Source organism: Pinus tabuliformis, chromosome 6 (genome assembly GCF_031772625.1).
Source record: "Pinus tabuliformis cultivar Carrire ecotype Pingquan chromosome 6, CPIR1, whole genome shotgun sequence".
Lineage (NCBI taxonomy): Eukaryota > Viridiplantae > Streptophyta > Pinopsida > Pinales > Pinaceae > Pinus > Pinus tabuliformis.
This window is the reverse complement of record NC_142292.1, coordinates 722,115,189-722,130,859: the sequence shown is the minus strand read 5'-3', so window position 1 is coordinate 722,130,859 and position 15,671 is coordinate 722,115,189. Positions and strand designations below refer to the sequence as shown.

The following is a 15,671-nucleotide window of genomic DNA, read 5'->3' as shown; positions in this document are numbered from 1 at the left end:
AAAAGATTAAGGTCATCAGGGAATGGCCAACATCGGAGAATGTTACAAAGTTAGGTCTTTTATGGGCCTAGCTAGCTATTACAAGAGGTTCATTGAGGGATTTTCCAAGATTGCTCACTCCATCATTTTGTTACAAAGGAAGGATGTCAAGTTTGAATGGACTTCTGAGTGTAAGGAAGCCTTTCAACACTTAAAGGATTTGTTAACAAGTGCTCCGATGTTGAAGATTGTAGACCCAAATGAGGATTTCCTTGTATGCACTGATGCATGTAGGGAAGGTATGGGATTACCTATGCAGAATGGGCATGTGCTTTGTTATAAGTCCAATAAGTTGAAAGAACATGAAAAGAATTATGCCGCACATGATTTGGAATTGACAGTTGTAATTCATGCTCTTAAGAAGTGGAGACATTATCTCATGGGCTAAAGATTTGAATTGCAGATTGATCACTATGGTTTGTGACATTTGTTTGAACAATCGAATCTGAATGCTCTACAAATTAGATCGCTGGAGCTATTGGATAAATATGACTATGAGATAAACATGTTAGGGGAAAGGAGAACAAGGTGGCAGATGCTCTCAGTTGGAGAATGCACTTGATGCGTGCATCGATAGTAAGTGTGTGAAAGGTTGACATAGTAACCATAGTTATAGAGGCTGGGAATCCAGATCAACAATATTTGGCCATCAAGAATATAGTTTGCTGCAGGAAGTAAAGTAGCCAAAATACCTAGATTATGAGCTCGAAGAAGATGGAGTTCTTTATAGAGGCCGTGTATATGTGCCAGATGTCTAGGAAGTGAAAGAATTGATTCTAAAGGAGATGCATAGGGTACCGTATGCAGGACACCCAAGTTATCAGAAAACTAATATAACGGTCAAAATCAGTATTTTTGGCCTGGATTAAAGAAGGACGTGGCAAATTTCATAGCAAGGTGTTTAGAGTGTCAAAGAGTTAAAGTTGAGCACAAGCACCAAATAGGCTTGTTGTAGCCCATACCCATTCCTGAGTGGAAGTGGGATATGGTGTTGATTGATTTTATTACCAATTTGCCCAGGACAACAAAGGGGCATGATGCAATAATGGTGGTGGTTGACAAACTCACCAAAGTTGCTGATTTCATTCTAATGAAATCAATGTATAAAGCAGCTAACATAGCTGATATATATATGAGGGAAGTTGAAGTGTTACATTGTGTTTTGGGGGCAATTATTTCAGATAGAGATCCGAAGTTCTCGTCTAACTTTTGGAAGGGATTATTTAAAGGGTTAGGTACTAATTTGAATTTTAGTACTGCGTATCACCCAGAGTCTGATGGGTAGACTGAGCGGGTTAATCAAGTAATTGAGGATATGTTGCGAATGTACGTTATGGATAAACCATCCAGATGGGGGCGCTACCTGCATTTGGTAGAGTTTGCATACAATAATAGATATCGGGCTTCATTAAAGATGAGTTTGTTTGAAGCGTTATATGATAGGAAGTGTCATACTCTTGTGAGTTTGAGCAATCTGGTAGACAAAGTCATGGTTGGTTCGAAATTGCTTAGAAATATGGAAGAATAGGTTGTGAAAATCAGGAAGAATTTGAAAGCTACGTAGAACAGACAGAAAAGTTATGCGAATAAGAATAGAATTCACAAAGAATTTAAATTTGAGGATCATGTGTTTTTAAAAGTCAAAGCACAGAAGAGCTCAGTGAAACTAGGCAGTTGTGCCAAATTGGAAACACATTACTATTGACTATTTGAGATCATTGAGAGGATATGTTCTGTTGCATATGGGCTTGCATTGCATCCATGCATCTTCTTGGTGTATTTCACGTGACTTTGCTTAAAAAGTATATTCTTGGTACTGATCATGTGTTTGATTGGTATATGATCCAGGTAGAATCAGAAAGAGATTTCCAAGTCCAACTAATACGAATTTTGGATAGGATGGTCAAAGTGCTTCGAAATTGAGCCATCGACATGGTAAAGGTGCAATGGACCTTGTCCGGTCCTGATGAGGCTACATGGGAGTCAGAGGATGTAATTGTTGAAAAGTAACTAGGTTTGGTCTTCATAATGACATGTGTAATTGTGCTTTTATGTAATTGATGAAAAGAAGAAAAATAAAATTATTATTGTAATGCTCGTCTCATGGGTTTCATGAGCAAGGAATTTTATTTTTAGTATGACTCCCATTGTGAGTCCTTAGGATTGGTCATAAAGTCAAATTGAGTCAATGTCATGTATGAAGGACCCTTCTTGGGCATGTTACATTTTGTATGAGTCATTAAACAAGTATGAAAGCCCTCCAAGGCAAGCACAAAGTCACCTCCTTCAAGTCGGCTTCAAAACAATAATGAAATCTCTCAAAAGGATACATTGGCTCAACCTTAGTTCATGTCAGCTCATTATGGAGGTTCCAACGACTATAAATAGGCAGCTCGCCTCATTTCACTACACACAATTTCGGTGAAGCAAGTTTGAAATCAGAAGGTGCGAACAAGGCAAGGAAGAAGCCTCCCAACCAACGAAGTGAAGAGAAGGAAGAAAGAAGTCCTTAGGGTCATATTTGGGTCTGTTTTAAGGGTTGTAAACCTCCACACGTGCGAGATATCTCTATTGTCTATTGCAGGAAGAAGGCCGAATTATCATAATCATTACAAGGAGAGTATTTTGGGTGAAGAACAGGGGTGACATGAAGCCGATTTGATAGGCAAGCAGTCTCCAATTGAAGCAAATGGGTATCAAGGGCTCAAAGGTAAACACTTTGCGCGTGCTAGGATTTCTAAAGGAAGCGAAGAAGTTGTAGATCTGAAACAAAGAAAAGGAAGCTGAGAACTGGAAGGGAGGAGTAAAGGAGGACGAAATTTGACTTTTGTTGAAGGAAGAAGAAGCTTTGTAGCTTGGCCTTGGAGTGGCAAATAGGTCAAGGGTCTTGGTCTTAGTATTCATTAATTGGAATCTCTATAAGAAGAGGAATTTGTTCGGGTTTTCCTCTCAAAGAGAGAGAGGTTTTGGTCCTGGCTGATAGCCTATATTTTGTGTCTGTTGTCTCTTTATGGTTTATGCATTGATAGATATTTGATGAAGAACACTAATAACCTAAGTAAAAAATATCCTAATCTAAAGAAGTAAAAAGAACTCACAAGCAATTACTAATAGAAGAGAAATCACATAATTGCTATACCCTAGATTTCTCAACAGTAATGAGGGAGAAATATACTCATCTTTTTGATTGATATGTTGTATATACGTATATATGATGCACTGACAACAATGCATAAATTAAGCGGGGCAGGGAGAAATGTAATACCCCTTGACCGTTTATGTTAATGTAAATATATGTGCAATGATATTTAGGTTGGTGAGTTGGAGTTATTTTGCGGGCCTACGTGCTTATGTATTTATGCTTATAGATTTTGGGGCTGGCATGCCCAGGTATGTATGTCGTTTTGGCTAGGTGGCAACAGAACCAAGATTGTAAACATGATGTAAATTGTTGTACATATTTTGATAATAAATAAGTTGGTTGCAGAAGCCACTCCACGATAAAGAGTATGGGGAGCATGCAACTCCACAGTGGCAAAGGCAATAGGGTGATGTGATAGGTGCTAGGAAAAAAATGACACCTGGGGGCCATGTGGTCTTAGGGGGTGCCACATGGCAAAGAGAGGCCATGCATATTTGAAGGTGATTATTTTGCCTATGAGGGCAAGGAATCAATCATTCATTAGTGGCATTTAGTTGCACAGTGATTCATGGTTATGGATTAGTCAGCGAGTCTTGGGCTTAGACTTTGGAACTAACTGGAGTTCTGGTGAACTCGGGTTTTAGCGACTAGTTGGTGAGTCCTACGCTTGGACTTTGGAACTGGATGGGAGCTATTTCGGTTTGGGTGACTAGTTGGTGAGTCATGTGCTTGGGTTTTGGAACTGATTGTGAGCCGTGTCGGTTTATGGCTTGGAAGGGTACCTTGAAGCCCAGAGAGCAGCATGAGCTCTTGTAATCCTAGAGTTGAGATCGTTCCTGGCTGGCTGTAAGGCGCCTTAGAGGGTGGGCACCGCTGAGGGACTGCGGGTGCAACAATGTTATCAGACCCTGACTGATCATTGAACCAGTGGACCCCTCAGATCTGGAACTGGTCAAAATCAGACTAGAACAGGTAAAGTAATCAGAACAAAAAACCAGTCAACCAAAAACACATAAAATATTCGAATTTTAAAGAAAACCACATGTATTCATGTCCATCCATATGATCAAAACCATTTATACACAAATAAGCAAAATTCTCATTTATAGAGCATGTAAGGGTGCACATAACCAAAATAACACCGAGTGCAATCCATCTTTCAACCAAAAATACGTCAAAAAACAAGACCTAGATGGCCTCTAACATCCAAAACAAATCACGCTACAACATTACCATGAATTGCATAGCAATAGTAGGGCCATAGGCTTGAATATTAGACACTTATTGTGGGCTAGTGCCCAACGAAGACAAAAATTAAAATAGGCCCCACTTGTTGCATTCTAAGTGGCTTTACCGAACCGGTATTGAACCAACCGATTCGGTGACAATGGATAGTTCAGTATCGAATTGACCGATTTTGTTATTGAAATGGCCGATTCCGTATTGAAACGACAAAAAACGGTTCAAGTCACTGGTTCGAACTGGTTTTTGTCTCAAAAAGGTTAGACTGGTTGGTTCAGATCGGTTCAGCCCGGTCTTGATAACATTGGGGTGCAAAGAAGGGGTGTGCCATTTGGGTGCAGGTTCGGGGGAAGCATGAGCTTGTGGTTGGAGCAGTGGCTGCTAGTTTGGTAACTTGGCCGATGATGTATTAATGTTTTATCTTTTATAGCATTGCCTATGGAGTTTCTGCCTCGGTTTGCGGGTGACCCGTCGTTGAGATTTATGAACCACACGGTCTATGGCTAGGTGGAACGTGGAGAGCCCGCAATCAGTTGGATTTTCTTTGCAAGGTAAGTGTTTGTGTTTATGTGCTGTGGTGAATATTGAATTATGTTGAAACCCTAATTTCAGGGCTCTGTGCTTAATGTTTTTAATTATCTTGTATTTCCACTGTGCATTTATATGTTTATAATTTTTATGTGTCAAACATTGCATTAATGGCATTTTAGCATTGCATTCATGCTAACTAGGAATTTCCAGGTGTAGGAGCAACCATGGTAGGCTTAGGGTTTCTTGCTTCCATTGTAAAAAATTTACAATTCTCAGTAGTGTTGTTGTAGTAGCATTGCCTAGGAGTGGTTGGAGAAGTTACATTGAAAACTTGGGTCCACATACATTTGAGTGGATTAGGTCAAGAATTTCTCTTGAACTATGCTTGTTGCTAGGAAAAGCAACCTTCACATGCTTGCCAAATGCACAACCCTTGCACATTCGTTTCTTCTCATCATTAAAGTCTGGCAGTCCTTACACCATGTTCTTCAAGATTGGCAATGCTCCATAGTGCAAGTGACCTAGTTTCTTGTGCCAAAGCTCACACAAGTTGTCATTGTCATGCACTACTAGAAATCTCACAAGATCCCCATGCAATCTGTTGTATGAACACCAATAGCCAACACTCAACCGTGATTTGTACATCTCTTTTGAATGATGACATGTTGATAGTCAAATGCAACCATATATCTAAGGTCTGTCATCACTAAAAGTGAGAGGGAATTTTTAGTTAAGTTAGGTACATACAAAAAACCAATAAGCTCAAGGATATCACCTGATGACATCTTGAATGAGATGAATCCCACTCCTCTACCCTCTTGCTCTTGCAATTTTTTTGAAGGTCCTCTTGTTGGAGATCATATGTTTGGAGAGGCCCCACTATCCACATACTAGCTGACATCGAACATGGTGTTAGATGACAGGCATGAGATCACAAGAAATGTGTCTCAAGCTTAGATGAAAGCTCATCGATTCTAGTTCATTCTCCTGCACTCTCTGCAAATTGCTTTTGTTACTTGACCATCCTTTCTTCTCATGACATTGAGAAGCAAAGTCCCCAAATTTCTGACACTTGAGAGTGTTGATGTGGCTCGAGTCCTTATTTCCCTGGTCAGAGGATCCTGAATTCACTTTCTTCCCTTTCTAACCCTCTTGGGTCCTCTGTTGCTCTTCATCTTGCTGAAGAGGGCAAGATTTAGCTGCTGCTTCTCCATACCCTCAATAGCATTCAGTCTTGTCTCCTGGTTGAAATCATCCCAAAGCCTTTGAAAAGTAGGAATATTTTTCCAAGCATAGAGCACAGGGACAGCATGGGATTGGTAGGCTCTACAACTAGGTTCTCAACAATGTCCCACAGATCCTGCTCCTCCAACAACATCTTTACCTGACCATATGTGTCTTAGTATCTAAGACTGAATGTAGTCCACTGTTGGAATAGAATGTTCTACAAAACTAAACAGATCGACAACCTTATAAAAAATAAAAAACCAACAACTTGATCATAGGTTCACTGTGCTTTTCTCGAGCACAGATCACCGGCATCTCACCCCTGAAACTTTCCAACAACACTCTCTCACAAGTAGCAGTCCTGTTATCCAGTCAAAGATTTCTGGAATGTAATGTGCCAAATGGAACAATTCTGGGTTTTCTTGACATTCTAACTCAAAAATACTTCAAATAAAATTCCATTCATTAACAGAAGATTGCCATGTAAAATTTAACGACATAGAACATGCAAATAACGATAATTAGCAGAAGGAAATATCAGCTTTATTTATAATATATGAACTGGGGTTTTACGTGTCAAAACCACTGATATAGTTGAGATAGAACTGGCCTCAAGAATCTGCTCCAATGTTGCCTTGGCCCTCCACCAAAACTGAACTGAATTGCCACTGCTAAGCTCTCTTGTGAATTTTGGATGAATTCACCAAGGGGAGATGGGTGCTCGCTCAGTCTCTCTAAATCACCCGAGGGTTTCCATCTTGGGGCTACTGCTGAAGTAGAGAACCGGGTTCTCAAACCTCTCCACAAGAAGAAAATACAAATTCAAGATGTCTCCAAATGACCTCCTCCTCCTCTTTTATAGATTTGATGTATAGATCTCCAAGCCGCTAGAAACATCTTATTTTATTATTGTATTATTATATTAGAAGCTCCTCCATTGACTTTATCTTAAGTGACATTTTAATTTTATTTTATTTCACTTAAGTCACCTTTGACCCATTTCCTACAATTACTTATTTTTCCTTAATTAAATGACTAATTAGAGTCATTTTTAATTAAGGAAAATGGTAAATCGCCCACCATACTCTCTTCGGCCACTGGAAGTCACTTCTCAGCATCCCATCCTGTAGATCTTCTTGTTCTGGTTCCAACGAGCTATTACACTGAGGTGTTCTGTCAATTAATCTCTTCGGAATGCCACCTCAAGCATAATTAATTAAGTTGGCCCCATAATAATAATAATTTTTGAAAGTTGTTGGAATGTGACGGAACAAAAGACAAACTGTGCGGGATGATGAAATATGCCAAACGAATGCCATCAGATCCCATAAAAACTCCTCAAAACTCCATCGAAACCCTGATGACATAAACTTGCTCCACTGACTTGGCCATCCCCTGACCTGGAAATCCACCCTGGCTGTACTATGGAGGAAAATAAAAATGGGGACATTACATAGAAGGTTTCAGCAAACCTCTCTGATACCATGAAGAATTTTTTTTAACACACAGTAAACAGAGCTCGCAAAGTAATACAAGTCCTACAGGAAACTGAAAAACAGTAGAACTTAGGACATATCAGAAGATTCAGAACAGCTCTGTTAGAAATGCTAGAATCTATGAACACATGTTGTAGAAAACAATGAACAGAATTCAATAGACCACTGTTAAATTCTGAACATGAAAAAGATCTGCTACAAGAAAATAGCTGTAAACTGATAGCTGCTAGAATCAAGACTTGATGAATAATCTGTCCCTCTGCCCTGTCTCTTATAGATCTGATAAAGGGAGTTGTAGCATACCAGAGTTTACAAAAATAAGTTTGCATGTGACTCAAACTCAGAAATAGAATTTCCTTTTATCCAAGTCAAACTCAGAAATAGAATTTACTAAAAATAAAACCAAATTGAGTTTTATTCTTATTTTGATTCCCATTCGATCTTTAACTGGTGGTGCATGCCTCTAAGTCTAGCTGGCAGGCACATGCATGCCTGCGCGCTGTCCCTCTATGACTCAAGAATGACGCAACTGTGATGTGTCCTCACTATCTTTAGAGGACACAATACAGTGCTGGTCTATAGGTGCCCAGATCTGCTGCTGTAGAAGGCTGTCCAAGGTACTTCCACTAGAATGAAAGTATCCTCAAAAATACATTTTTTCTTCCATTTTCAAAATAACATAATAAACAATGATATAAGAAAGATAGCCAGGTACAAGATGTGTATGGGTACAGTAAGTACCCTTGAGACAACATCATTAAGAATTTAAGATATATTTTTCATGACTTGTTATATACAAATGATGTTAGGTACCTCTTATACGTAGGAGTTAGGGTCACATTGTAACAGTTTTTTATAACTGATTGTACCTCGTAGACCCATTGGTATACCATTTCGGTTGGTTGTGGGCATAAATAGAACTCCGTGGACGACAAGGGTACCCCTTAATGGGCACACAAGTTAAGATTAGTGAACATAATTCTAACATCACCCCTTAAGATTGACTTGGGATGAGGAAAGTTGGCATAGAGGACAATCATAAGACTTGATGTAGTCAACTAAGGTGTCAATACATTCATGGATATATTTGACCAAGTAAATATTACATCCAAGAACGATGAAAGAAATAGCTTTTGTTGCATTCTCTTATTAATGACATGCTACTGGATACCTTTAATCAGATTAAAGCCTGATCACATTGTCCTTCTCAGATAAGAGATATATATAATGATGAAAGAAATAGCTTTTGTTGCATTCTCTTATTAATGACATGCTACTGGATACCTTTAATCAGATTAAAGCCTGATCATTGATGACATTGTCCTTCTCAGATAAGAGATATATATAATGATCTTGAACATTGCATTCATGGAAAAGCACTTGGTATATCTCCTCCCAGGATAATCAATATTGTGAAGTGCTTTTATTCGATGGGAATCACCTGATAGGAAGTTAGCATGTTCTGCCTCTACATGCAGGTTCATGAAGCAATTTGGCAAACATTGCTTCTAGCATCTAAGGAACTACAGGATGTAACCTCCGCTGAAGTCCAGTCACATGGCTAAAATGTAGGGTTTTACAACCATTTATTAGAATGAACGTTATTATTACTTTTTAGTGGTTTACTTTCCTTTTCAGCATCTTTCATGAGGTATATTTCGAACTCAAGGGTCAAAACTACCTGTACCAAATCCCGTGGGTTATCTTGATGAGTTGTTGTTATTGTTCCCAGGATGTTTCCCTTGTTTGATTTCCACAGGGTACCCTGGAGTTTCCCGGGTACTCATTTTCAAGGAAAATAAACTATTTGTACCACAGGATATTCACAGCCTTCTTAAGATTTTGTAGGTCCATTTATAAAGATTAATATTGATTTGCCTTTCTGTGTAGAGTGCAAAGTCTCCTACATTACAGTTCGGTTGATTTGGGCCTTTTACCCCTTAAGTTTGCTCTTCATTTAAAACAAGCCAAAGGACAAGCAATTGAAGATTTATTGGAGTTCCTTTTGAGATGATTTACAGAAATCACTGGATAAAGGTGTAGATTTCTCACCTGCAAAATTTAGTACCTTCGGAATTAATGTCATGAATGCTGCATTCATATCCATATGTACAGATTTCATCCTTGAGTTTTTTTAAACAGAACAATCAGTTCGGTCTTGCTGAGGTCTTGGGCATTTTTAGAACAGCCTGGAAATACAGTTGTTCTGCATTTCTTGTATTGAATCTTTGAGTTTTTCCTTGTACAACCATATATTGATATTGTCGTGTTAAATTTCTAATACAAGTGCAGATTTATTTACTCTCAACAATTATTTATTCCCAAAATTTTATTGTATTACTCAAATAATTTCTAAATTGCTGAAAAATAAAATCACTGGTATTTTAACTTCCAGAAATTAATATGCAGTAGAAAAATAAAAACAGAGAGATCAATCACATCACAACAACAAATGTACACCCATAACAATTCTCCTTCATTCAATAATCTCAGGAAAATCTGGGTTTTGACCCACAGAGAAAATACACAGAAAAATGCAATGACTGAAACCTTTAACTCGGCCCCACTGGGAATAATTCAGCCCAAGGAATTTTGGCCCTCTGGAAATCAGCCCCTGAATAAATTTGGCCCTGGATAAATCAGCCTCTCCAATTTGCAGTCTCCACGCTCAGCAATTTGGCCTCCCTCATTCTCCAAATCTCAACCTCCCGGAAGTGCTTCCGAATCACCTTTCACTCTTCCTTTCTCCTCAGTCTAGATGAGCCTCTCGCTCTGGAGAAAATCGCTCTCTCCCTCTTTGAGAAAATTGCTTTCTCAAAATGCAGTAGCTGCCTCTTGTCTTGTGTCTTCACCTCTCCCTTAGGCTTCTCTTTATAATCTTCATTAAGCCAAATCCCTAACCCTAATCTCCCAAGTGATTGACAGTTGAGATTAGATCTCACCTTACTTTAGATCAACAGTTGAGATCATATCTAAATCACTTAAATAATTTTATTATTTACCTTAGTACTTTGCCTTAATAGTCCACAATAATTAATGGACTTTAATTATTATACTTTTCCTAAGTTAATATGAAAGAAGTCATAAATCACATACTCCACCAAGCAAGCACCTAAAGAGGCAACTTACATGCTAAAACACCAAGCTCATGTAGAAGACCTTCCGAAGCTACCACAGGCTTCAACATGCCATTGGTGTGTCATGGTTACCCTTGGGGTTTTGAAATATAGGAGTTACAACTTCTGCTGAATTTCCCAGTTTTATTTTCTTGCCTAGTACAATGATATACTAACTACTTTACTACTCTTTTACTGATATTATTCTGACATGATCAGATTGCTACTTTACCTGTTTGATATAAGAAACTTCACTCAAGGCTGGTTTTGCTTTCATTCCATCCCATTAAAATTTATGTTCTTTCATTGCATTTTGATTTCACTTTATCCTTGAGTTCTGCCTGCCATAGAGCATTGTTGTCCTTGTACTGTTGGTTTAATTGCTTCATAATAGATTTTCAAAAATTTTCCTATTCAAGTATACTATGTCCAGATGAATGACAAACTTTGTTGTTTGGGTTTCACTTTTTGTTGATTGAATTTTTTTCAAGTCTCTTAAACAGCTGTCAATTTGTTGGATTTTTTATCAGATTTCCATCCGTTGCCCTTATGGTGAATTTCTAGAATAATTGAGAAGTATTTCACAGAAGTGGAACTTGACAATAGTAAAAAATAGGTGAAAAGATGTCATCTTGAGAAGCAGTACTGCTGGAATGGACTCATATTATAGAGTTGTGTCTAGTTCTGAAAAGATTCATCCTGTATTAATCCACCTCATGATTATGATTGGTTTGGTTGTTTGAACCTGGTGCATTTGGTTCTTTCTTGACAGGTTGGTTCCACTTATTTGGAGTCATCTTTTGATTTTTGAAAAGTATTTGTGTATTTAATTGACCACTCGGGTCTTGTAGGTTCGTGTAGTTAGAGATGAGTTCCTTGAGCATTTAAATGGCTGAGGAGAGGATATGTGCATATGCTGCTGTTAGAGTCCATCCACATTTTGTTTTTCAAAGTAGAGTGAGTATTATAATGGCTGGTCATTACTGCAGTGAGCATGAATTAATTCGTCAGTCTCTTATTTTATCCAAATAAATGAGAATACCTGGGTGGTCTAGTCATTTGACCTCTTAACGCATGTTAAAAAGACCTGTACATTAGAATTCTTACCGTTCACTTGCTAATGGGACTTTTTTTTAACTTAAGAGAATGCTTGCTTATTTTTCCTTGCTTATAAGATGAAATAATTGTCTGACATCATATTTCCATTGAAAGGGCATTTCCATTGCTTTCTTAACCTACTTCAAAAAATGACACATTTGGCCTAGCTTTTATTTCAAAATGAAGAATTTTATGTAGTACCTCTCTTGGTTCTTTCCTGCAGTTTGCATTTAATCAAAATAGCTTGCTGTTCTATATTTGTAGAGCATGAATTTATGGTTTTCCCTGCATCTCCATACAACAGTCAGTTAAAAATTCATTGTTTTGCAATCGATATGCAGGTTTCTCTGTTTAAGAGATTGCTTTTAATGGTGAGGAATCTAAGAGCAGAATCAGATCGAATGCATGCTCTGGCTTGCATTTGTCGAACAGCACTCTGTGTGGATCTTTTTGCAAAGGAAAGTGTACGGCGAGGGCAAAAACCACATAGTGGAACTGACATTGCTTCACTTTTTGAAGATCCACGGATTAAGGAGGATCTAAACAGTGTAACAAGTAATAGTTTGTTTCGAGAAGAGTTAGTGGCTTCTCTTGTTGAAAGTTGTTTTCAGCTGTCCCTTCCTCTTCCCAGTCAGAAAAGTTCTGGCACAGAAAGCAGGGTAATTGGAGCATTAGCCTATGGCACAGGTTATGGGGCAATGAACTGGACTGAATCAGCTTTAGAGGTGGTGGAAGTTTGTAGACCTTGTGTGAAATGGGATTGTGAAGGAAGAACATATGCAATGGACTGTTATCTGAAGTTACTGGTGAGGCTGTGCCATATATATGACACAAGGGGAGGTGTTAAGAAGGTCAAGGATGGAGCTTCGCAGGATCAAATACTGAATGAAACAAGGCTTCATGGTCTTCAAAAACAGCTTATCCTGGACTTATCTCAGGTAAATGATCAACACTGTAGATGAAGAAAACAGGTTTCATTGCCATACTTTGATTGTTATCTATTGTTTATTTCTCTGCGACAGCAATTTACTAAAAAAATAAAATGTTAGCTGCACTTGCATTTGTTTGGACCTCAAAAGTTCTCAATGCAGTTTTTGCTCAGTCCTTACACAGAATTTGTAGCAACTGACTGTGCTACTTTCAGTTATTTTTATTATTTTTAGAATATCAAACTATGATATTAGTTGAAACATGTTTCAAATTTTAGAAGGTATTTACATCAACTGATATTGGTGGAATATATCTTTGACCGTCGCATGTAGCAATCTGAAGAAATTATACATGGGAAACAGAAGCCGTTGGAAAAAACTAGATAATATAAAACATGTTTCAGATATGTCATTTGGAAATATAGGCTCTTTTTTGATGCTAGTATTTTGTCTTATGAGGTGCTAGGGTTTGTGCTATACATGTAAAGCCTAGAGAAGAACATGTTGCAGGTGATGAGCGTTAGCCTGTTTTGACCCTAATAGAAAACTGGAGAGTGGGGCCAGCACCTTGGATGTTGGAGCCTTGTTCTTGTGGGGTGCATGGAGGCTAGGGCAAGATCATAGAGAGCCTAGCTTGATGAGTTTTGAGCTTTGTGTGATTCCTTGCTTGGAAGAACACTCAATTATTGTATTCTTGATGTTTCATGGAGGCCTTGGTGCTTGTTGGTGCAAGAGTTGAAGACTTAGGGTTTGAGGACTCGAACCCTAAGATGGACTTTAGTCTTGGAGGCTAGTGCTATAGTTGTCTTGACATGTACTTGTGTGTGTAGAAAAAAACTGAGTTTAGGCCCAACCCTGTTTCAAGTTCATGAAGTAACATCAAGTCTAATGCGCAACCCAACATATTTCATGCCGCTTTTGTAAAATTGGATATTTTCATACTTAAAACACATGAACCTACTCTACTCACTTTTGCTGAAAATAACACAAACAACCCACAAATTTAACACAGGTGTTTTTGGTCAAATGACCCTAGAAAACCCCTAAGGAAAAACCAGTAAGAGAGAGGAGGAATTTTGTTTCTCAGAGAAATTTTAGATCAGTCAAATCAGCAATAAATACAACTTATCTCCCTTGGAAATCATGCCTATATTTCCCAGGATTTTGTGCTGCCTCAGCTCCTTGATTTCTGTGCCCAAGCTGCCTTGGAAACCCTGCCCAGATGCTCATAAATTTCTGCTGTACAGCTCTCGAATTTTGTGCCAAGTCAGCCCTTGAAAACCGTGCTCACTGCTGTATGACCTGCACATTACATGTGCTGTACCAGCTCTCTATTTTCATTCTGCTTTCTGTGCATTTAATAATTCATCCTGTACCTGCCTTGCTTGTTGTCCCGCTCATAGGGATTTGTGCCCTTTCCTCACTGCTGTACGGACTGCTCTCTCTCTCTCTCTCTCTCTCTTCAACTCAGCTTCTCTTGCTGAATTTCTCCCCTTGGCTCTCTTTCTCCCCTTCTCCAAATCTCTTGAACAATAGCATGTCTCTTCACTCTCCCTTTCTCCTTTTATTTCTCATCAATGACTAAAATTCCTAACCCTAGATCTCAATGGCTGAGATTCAAGCTGACCATTTCAAGATCAAAGGTCATGACTTAATTTCACATTGGGCACACTTAAATCACTAAGTGACCCAACTTTATAAAGTTACATTCACTTTATAAAAAGTCACTTTTTAGTCTTGACTCTTTAAATATGAAAAGTCACTTTCTAACTTTATAAAATCACTTGATAAAGTAAAGTGCCTAGAGAGTGGAATATGCTCGGTCACCTCTCCATGCTAGGCACTGCCAATGCATCAACACCAATAAGATCTCTTGAGCTAGTGTGGAGAGTTTGTCCGATATGAGTTTGATTTATGAGCCAAGGAGGACTTATTGGTGTTGATGCTATCGGGTCTTTGTTGGGTTGACGAGCTTTGGTTGGGAGTGATTCCTAACTAGGAGTTGGGGGCTAGGATTTTCTTTTGGTTTCCTTAGCTAGGTTTTGGAAAGGCTGACTTGTACCAACCTTGTGATCAAGTTATGATATGTACATGTACTTTACCTTATATATATATATATATATGGAGTTTTTCAATTGTCCACAATTTATGTACTTGCAAATTTGAGTTTTAGCCTCTGTTATCTTCACAATTGAGTAGATTTCAACCCTTATTGTTCATGCTGATTTGACATAACATATAGCTGAGTTTGATAAGTGATTCAACACACAACTTGAAGATAAAGTAGACGAATTACTTTGTTATATTCTTTTGTAAGAAGAGAAATTAGATCCACTATACGCCTTAAGAAGTGAGCCATAAGGATTGTAGCATTATGGTATTGAAGTACACAGGCATAAGTTGAGGGTGCACCATACAATAGAAGGGTGAGACTTTAGGTCTCAGACTAGTCCCCTCCCTAGGGGATCAACGGATTTCATCGAGATCAGTTTGGTGATGTCGTATTGTACATCATTTCACATGTCCCTAGAGCTCCAAAAGGATCAACTTTAGATAGCTCTAGGGAAGGGTGCTTTCGGCCTATCCGATTGCCTCCCTATCCCATAGGAGCGACCATAGATCTATTCAGAGCTTCTTTCTTTTGACATTGGATATTAGGAGTATCCCTCGTTCCTACATCCTCCCTAGGATCATATGACCATACCCATTTGCTATATCCATGGGACTTCAACAAAGAGCCAGTGCCCTGTTTGCCTCCCTCGCCATTGGTTATCAAACTCAGGAGCCCTTGACATCTTAAGCTCCACTGCCATATCTCCTTATCTCACTCTTTTCTTTCTTTTCAAGCTAT

General features: G+C 38.6%; 1 protein-coding gene across 1 annotated transcript in view; it reads left to right on the top strand.

Annotated features, from left to right (window-relative positions):
- TPLATE (ARM repeat superfamily protein) overlaps positions 1-15,671 on the top strand; it is a 159,347-nt gene that overhangs the window by 52,769 nt on the left and 90,907 nt on the right. The window contains exon 2 of the mRNA XM_089421006.1: positions 12,233-12,829. Coding sequence (XP_089277132.1) covers positions 12,233-12,829 — 597 coding nt within the window. The remainder of the gene's footprint in view (positions 1-12,232; positions 12,830-15,671) is intronic.